General features: G+C 34.7%; 2 protein-coding genes across 2 annotated transcripts; both read right to left on the reverse strand.

Annotated features, from left to right (window-relative positions):
• Positions 1 to 739: 739 nt before the first annotated feature.
• LOC127840404 (uncharacterized) lies at positions 740 to 2,022 on the reverse strand. Its single transcript, XM_052368817.1, has 3 exons — positions 2,016 to 2,022; positions 1,596 to 1,731; positions 740 to 1,290 (listed from the first exon to the last, which is right to left on the reverse strand). Exons 1-3 carry the CDS (start codon positions 2,020 to 2,022, stop codon positions 1,050 to 1,052), a joined length of 384 nt encoding a protein of 127 aa, XP_052224777.1. The 3' UTR covers positions 740 to 1,049.
• Positions 1,856 to 3,156, reverse strand: LOC127842185 (uncharacterized). The gene is made up of 2 exons (XM_052371545.1): positions 2,463 to 3,156; positions 1,856 to 2,127 (listed from the first exon to the last, which is right to left on the reverse strand). Exons 1-2 carry the CDS (start codon positions 2,890 to 2,892, stop codon positions 2,045 to 2,047), a joined length of 513 nt encoding a protein of 170 aa, XP_052227505.1. The 5' UTR covers positions 2,893 to 3,156; the 3' UTR covers positions 1,856 to 2,044.
• Positions 3,157 to 8,094: the final 4,938 nt, after the last annotated feature.

The raw sequence follows: 8,094 nt of genomic DNA on the forward strand, positions 1-8,094 counted from the left end.
CATCACTTTAACACTATAATCCATTTCTTTTCCATTTCTTTTCCATTACTTTTCCATTACTTTCCCATTATAACGAATTATAAAGTGCATGAATAGAAAATCAAGTATGACATTAACTGTTTCCATTTGTTCCTGTCGTTTATAAACAGGCCGTATTTATGCATTTGTATGTAAATGTTATGAATAAATCTGACCTGTCATGGCCGCTAGGACGCCGAATTTGCCAGCATCATGGTGGATTCTGACAGCTCAGGCTGACAGATTGTGATAATGATTGGTTGATTTTACGAGCTGTAAGAATCCTAGGGATGATGCTGGCAGGCTGTCATATGGTCATTGGTCAGTTAAGGTCACGTGGGCACTTTTGAGAAAGTATATAAGGGCGGTAGATTTCAAAATTGTCAGCACAACTTCCATCTTGGTAGCTCCACTTGACTGGGCAGTAAAGTGAGTAAAACATCTTGGGTAACTATCAATAACTTGAAACGTATTTTCGAGAAAGTGTCCACCCAAACTTGTCTATATTTGAAAGAACATTTTTAACCTACTAAATAAACATATTATTTAAACTGCCACCAGTCTTATGGATTATAATACACTGAAAACCCAATAAATCCATCCTGACGGACGCCACATTATATATATATATATATATATATATATATATATATATATATATATATATATATATATATATATATATATATGAGCCGTTCCACGACAAAACCTGCATTAATGACGTTTTTTTCAGTTTCATATTGTATGTTCATCCACGAATCCAATGATGTATAAATTACATGTGTACGCCACTATTTAGCGTTGCTATGACAACATTATATACGCATACTATCACTCAACAAAGATGTTGACGTCGCATCATTTTCAATCGGAATGACACATTCATGACGTTAACAGCATGTAAATAGTTCGCAATATCAAACACTAATTCAAATATTACAATAACTTGTTGGAAAACCCTGCATTAACACGCGCATGGATTAAAATAACTGTTTAGGTTGATGTTTGATACATAATGTAATCACATGCAATCAGTCTGTGGGTGTTGGACAGGTAATGTCCTGATAACATGGTCGCACAAATGGTCGGACAGTTCTGTAAAGATATTTCACGCGATTCTCTGATAGCCCTGCCGGTTTAATTAAGCACGTTTCTGCCGAGGGGAGTTTCCTGTGTTTCATGATGAAGAACTCTTCCTCTGGTAGGTCCGTTGCTTTCTTCGCGAAAACCGTGCCGAGCCTCGATGAGTCGAACCTGAAGTACTGGTACTTCCTGTAACACATTAGCCAGAACTAAATCTTTAGACATGTCTTTTAGCTATGTTTTTCTTAAAAGTATGTGTTTTATTATTAAGTATAATAATTAAATACTAAGTATATTATAATTATTTACAATTAATAAATAAACATAAACATGCTGAATTTCAAGTGAGTTCTTACACACTGATAAACACTTTAATATTTTGGTGACTCGCATCATACAAATATGTGTGAGGAATATGTGTGCATTTATAAATATTTGTGTGTATTTTCATACATGTGAAAAATGTGTAGCTTATAAAAAGTTGGACACACTACCTTATCCCGGGTATTGCTTTAAAAGATGTAGACAAGAAAGTCTTCCAGTCACGCCAGCGCCAGGGAGGATATCGGACAGCCTCGTTTGCAGTAGACGACTTGACAATATCCTCTAGCTGCTGAATGATGTCACAGTCTGAAGCGCATGTTTAATAAAATAAGTAAAACACACCATGTATAACATGCTTTAAGGACTAACAATTTACCATTTACCGTGTTATTTATTCTGATATCATCAATACTTCTACTTATTATCATTTTGTATATTTATGTTACAAATAAAACTTGTAAAAATACTATGTGTTTTTCTAATAGTAACATATTTAAGTAATCGTTATTAATATAATAAATGTTAACTTATAACAACGATAAGGTTTATTACCTGTACAGATTTTTGATATGGGCGAACCCACTATCTACCAAACATCGTGAATGACCCGGAACCTGCATCATATATTCGATTGAAGTGTCAGGCGCCGTGTCAGGACTCGCCATGCGAAGTACCCACGCACAAACTGATTTTTGTTTTGACCTGAAAGCAACAACAATAACTTTGAACAAGAGATCAAGATCATATTCATCAGTCATCGTTTACTTAATGGTCATCACCGTCATCAGCATCAACATCACCATTATTACCATCATCATCTTCTTTACCACCATCGTTGTCGTCGTCGTCATAACCAGCACACTTCCATCATCATTCATTTTAAAATCACTGTTATATGGTATGATCATTTATGAATCGCGTTATTATTATCACGATAATATAACCAATAAAATATTCCAATATTATCGTTATATTTTGATTTAAACGGCTTTTGCGCGATATGAAATTATAATGATCACAATTAAAATTTAACTCACCCGAACAATAATCGGCGTGTATTGTGCACGAGAGATCATCGCATCCATTGGTGTTGAGCACGTAGTCTATCATCGAGATGACAGCGTTTGGTCCCTGGGCATTAGTTCCATCTGCACCGATGCTCTCATTTTCGTCGATGAGAAAATTTAATTGACATGATTGTCCATCAATTCTCATTCCAAACATGTGGACTTTTCTTAACGATGCGAAATGCAATGGCCACATCTGTCGTGCCTGGTGCGGTATACCTACACTTTGCGCGAAATCAAACGTGAAGTTGTTTGATCGTTCAGCTGAACATAAATGTGACGTTTCTTTTGCTTTTTTAAGAAGACTGTTGTAAAGGTCTCTTTCTTTTTGTGCCAAAACAATATGACTATGCATTTCTTCAGTGGAAGCTAGTTTGTCCTCTTCCGATACCGAATTCATATTTTTCTTCGCAGCTTCTCCGAGGTCGCGTACACATCGTCTCTAGCGGAGGCAACCTTTATATGTGGGATGCAGGCACTCCATATTGACTGAGAGGAGCTTTTTTCGACGAAACGCACGCCAGCCTCTTGACAGCTTGCTTTGTACAGCTTATAAATGTTCATTTTCGTTGTACCGCTGTGTAGGTATATCGGTGCCGTATCGTCTCTCCCACGCGGAGCTGCAGGTTGTGGAATTCCGAATTCTTCCGCATAGTTGCAGATGAATTGGACCACACGCTCGACATCTGTGAAGACCAGAGCAGTTATGGTTTCCTTCCTGTATTTCCATGCCGGCGTGGGCCCGGACCTGTCTTGTTCAATGACTGCCTTATTGAATTAAATGCACAACGTCTTATGTCAAATAACACTCTAAACGTGTATGCGCATATTTCCTGACCGCGGAATGTGTATTTTCCACGAATTCGCATTCTCTTTTTCCCACGCTTTGTAGAGTCATTTGTGGGACCTTCGGACAAACAGCCTTTAAGATACATTTCCTTTTCTTCCCTCGTCATTGCCCGCGTATTAAGGGTGTGCGTTCTAATTTGGGAGGCTTCAAATTTCTCGTGGCATTTCTTAGCACACCCACAGCCAGATTCGTGGAAACGTCGAATGCTATCATCTTGTGAAAACGCATCAACGTCATCACTTCCATCGTCAGTGGAGTCACAGCTTGATTCCGCAGGCTGCCCAGAAACGAAGGACCCAATTCGGTTTTCCATGACCGCAACATGCACCTTTTATCTGGTTATTGTTGTCATCGGATGACAGTTCTTGAGAATGTGCAGAGTATAAATGGTGTTCCGCCAAAATGCTCAGAAAATATACTTTCGAGCTCCTGAAAACAATTACGACGTATCGATTCTATAATGTGCACTAAACATAAAATTAAAAAAAAAATCGTTTTAATTTACATTTCATTTAAACACTTGTTTCATTTAATATTTTGACCTAAAATATTTATATAAAAAATTAAAAACAGACTAGATTCGAACTCTGTTCTTCAGCGTGGTACGAATCTGGCTTACCAACTGAGCTATTAATACTAATGTATTATGCGCATCACACAAAATTATAAACAAATGAAGTAGAATCATTTTACTACAAATACCATATTTCAACCCAATGTCGTTCATTTTACAACAAAAATGTAATTTATGATCAATTTTGAAGAAAACATTTTATACCGCAAACATATCAAAAGGACTTTTCAATATACAACAGTCAACTTTGAAATTGTTTCAAGCAGTTCAACGTGAGACGAAGATTAATTTGCTTTTTTCAATATAAATAAGTTTAAACTTTAATAACAATTAAATTGTGGTTAAAATAGTGCAATGATTTTTATTATTTGTGATATCTTGTTTTGTAAAGAATTCATCACATAAATCGCGATCGGATTTAAACCCATATTTTGCATACAAATGGGCGCCATTGTTATTATCGTCACTTTGTCACACCGAATTTTGCATCAATATCGGCGTTTATACAAATAGATCTATACAAAATAAAATAATTTAATAAGTTAATAAATTTACCTCTATCTCCAACTCCATTTATATCCAACAGAACAGAAATAACACTAAAAACCAATCCGTAAATCACAAATAAGTTAAGCTCCGCGTAAATGCACTGTGTAAACTCGCATGTGACGACGTCATAATAAGTGGGATTTTCCCAACGTCATAACTGATGTCACTAATGCAGGTTTTGTCGTGGAACGGCTCATATATATATATATATATATATATATATATATATATATATATATATATATATATATATATATATATATATATATATATACTCATGCAAATGAAATCCGCAAAAGCACTTCCAAGATATGGCTCCGGACACACACAAAAGCATTTTTTCAAGACACAAAGGGCCATAACTCCGTTATTAACAGATGGTTTACAATGTCATTTGGCTTGCATCAACCTTTTATCCATATATATACTCATATCAAGTTTCAATGAAATCCGCCAAAGCACTTCCCAGATATGGCTCCGGACGGACGGACGGACAACGCCAAAAAAATATCCCTCCGCCTATGGCGGGGGATAATAAGAATCGTTTTGTCATAGGCTACTTCTTGTGGCGAGTAATGACGGGTCAGAACGCAAGGATAGAGTACCGGATGCAAATACCAAGTACATATTACAATAAGTACATACTTGATATTATTGGTTTAATCAGTGTTTTATTTTATGATAAGCAGCACTGTGTGCACTTAGGGCTCTAAAGTAATCCGATCCTTGAATAATAAATGTGCAGTTAATTTTCGTTGTACGAAAATTGGATTTGAGGAAGGATTTACAACTTTAAATGATACGCATACTAGTTAATGTTGACAAAAAAACTTCAGCCAGTTCCTTATTTTACAGGGCACGCTCGCAGCCATGTGGACATGGAGACTGTCTGTTCTGAGACGCACTTTCACCTCAATTATTTGCAATATAAGTGAATTGTCCATACCTTAAAGAACGGCATTTAATGAATGAATATATATATATATATTATGTATCCAAATGTGTTTCACGTTGATCTTCGAAATTATACTTATTATTCGTGTTTTATGTGGCTATAGAATGCGTCAGATTCTATATCAAGGACGAATTTCTAGAGGAAATACAAAGGTTATTGTTTTCATATTTATTGCTTAATTCATATCGCATACATAAGTTGAATAAATTAACTCGTATTTCGAGAATATTAAACACTATGATTAATGGGCAAAGTTGTTTAACTATAATAATTTGTCGATACTTTAGCCTATTATCAGAAACACATTTTTAATTAATTCTTTATTTAACAATTTATCTTCTTAAATTCAAAGGATAGTGGATAAAATGCTGTTCAACTCAAAGCACATGCTGAAGTTAGATATCAAGTGTTCTTTTCAACACAACATTTAGCTTATTTGGTATATGCTAATGCAGTCCTGTACCTTTTTCATTTGTTGTATGAAACTGTATTAATATTGATACTTAGTGAGCCATACCTCTCCACGCGTAGACAAGGGAGAGGTCTTCAAGACCAGCAACTGGTAAAATGCTCAGTAAAGATAAACAGTAAGTTGTGTGCTCAAGTATCTCGTGTATATATCAGCAATTACGTATCATGATGGATTTTGTATTTTCCCATGTGTTTTCTTAAATCGCGCCAAAGCTGTCAAAATATAAAAAGAAATAGTCACTCGAACTGTCTCAGAATGGGTCCATTCACTTCATTGTTAACGGAAAACGTGCTGTTATAAGAAAATGAAGTGGTTTCCGTCGGTACTGGGTACACCAGTAAAGAAATGTGGGTGAGTACAATGAACGCACATAGAAGTTAACGTTTGTTAGCAACGTAATGAACACAATGTTTCGAGTAGAAAACAAAGTATCAAAAACGTACCGTAACGCACTTGCCAAGTATTTGTATGTTCACCGTTTTTTGCAACAATAAAATGCAAATGCATATTAGTTCGAATTCATGTTTTTTATACTTTTATTTGTTAGTGTATTGCATAAATCTGAGGATGATTGACATTTTATTTCAGGTCAAATTTTACGACGAGGGACCAAGGAAATATATGGATCGGACTATGTTTGATTGCTCATTTAGCGCATTTTCTCAAAAGTTATAATTACAGCGGGTACTTACGATTTGTATGTGTCAAATTGTAATATATTGATACAAATATGTTATCATAACACACAATATGCAAGTCATATGATTTATTTAAGACGAATTTCATAAAATGCAGCAAATACAAGTTAGCGCCCCGAGCCGATTGTGGCGAAGATAATTCGTACATATTTTCCTACAATAACCGATGCATTCGTCTTTTTTGTAAGTGTTCGTGTGTCGTATGAATCGATATCGCTGCAGGAATTTAAAACGAACCGTTAAACTAAATTTAGATTCACATCGTACATGCATTATATACATGCTGGCGAATTCGGCTGTACAGCCTTTTTCGATTTCAGAATTATATATATGGCTAGTTTCGCATTTTTCGACAGATGTTTTTTCTTAACTTTTATTTTAGTTTATATTGAAATATATGTATAATATGTTTTTTACACATTTTATATTAATTAATAAATATTTGACAAGATCGTTTATACCCGCTTAAGTGGCCCATGTTTTATTATTAATAAATTGGTTACCTTTGACCTATCAACAGTTTATTTCATCTGGATCATTCCCCTTTTATGTTCGTTTGCCATTCAGAAATTGACAAAATGTCCATCTTGAACGCTTGTCGATTTGAAGTTCGATGTCGATAATCGTCATAAATGTATTATTTCAGTGTGGATTTTACCGAGTGTCCATAAAGGTAAGTGTTCGTTGTTGAGACGCGAGATTGTTTCATTTGACAGGATTTGAAATGTTATAAAAATTAATGCAAAACATGACAATTTAACAAACCGAAAATGAATATAAAAATATGGCGGTCGTGACCTTCTTTGACATTAGTTTGTTTACATTTACAGAAACTGTCGATTTTTTTTCAAATTTTGTTCTTTTGCAATAGCAGAAAGTCAATTATCATGTGCTAGTTGTAGCACTGTTCCGCCTGAACTAACCTGCCATCAAGACCTAGATTTTCAAGAAGAGTTAAATTAGTTGGTGAACTGAACTTTGCTTTGACAATAATGAAAATGCACACAAGTACGGTTGATATTTAAATGCATTATTTTTCTCTTTCCGGGATATTGTTTAAGTATGTTGATGCTGCATTGACAAATATACGTGTATATGAAGTGAAAACACCAAAAATAAACAACGGTTGCGATAGACAGTTATTTGTCAAACTTGACAACCCAATACAATTTAATTAGCATCACAAAACTGTACTTACATAGAGATATTTTGCTTATAATTTAGAGATTTCCGTTGTTTCGTTACCCCTATGTTTGAAATACTAGGAGTAAAAATACATAATTTATTGATAAACATACGTAAATTAACTGATGTTTGTTTCTAAATTCACGTTTAAATGACTCATAATTAGTGATTAAAGTCAAACTTAACAAAACACACGCAGGCGAGTTTAATTCAGCTTATTATTATTAAAGAAAATTGCATTTTTTTAAAGCAAAATGATCAAGGACAGATTTTGAGCCAACGTTTAAAATGATCAAAGTTGACATTAAAAGGTAGGAAT

The sequence above is a fragment of the Dreissena polymorpha genome, chromosome 8, assembly GCF_020536995.1.
Source record: "Dreissena polymorpha isolate Duluth1 chromosome 8, UMN_Dpol_1.0, whole genome shotgun sequence".
In the NCBI taxonomy this organism is placed as follows: Eukaryota; Metazoa; Mollusca; class Bivalvia; order Myida; family Dreissenidae; genus Dreissena; species Dreissena polymorpha.

Coding starts and splice junctions, on each gene's coding strand:
- LOC127840404 (XM_052368817.1), bottom strand. Junction 1,291..1,595: donor AAAGCAATACCCGGGATAAG/GTAGTGTGTCCA, acceptor AATGTGTTACAG/GAAGTACCAGTACTTCAGGT.
- LOC127842185 (XM_052371545.1), bottom strand. CDS start 2,892: ATGAATTCGGTATCGGAAGAGGACAAACTAGCTTCCACTGAAGAAATG. Junction 2,128..2,462: donor ACACGCCGATTATTGTTCGG/GTGAGTTAAATT, acceptor TGTTGCTTTCAG/GTCAAAACAAAAATCAGTTT.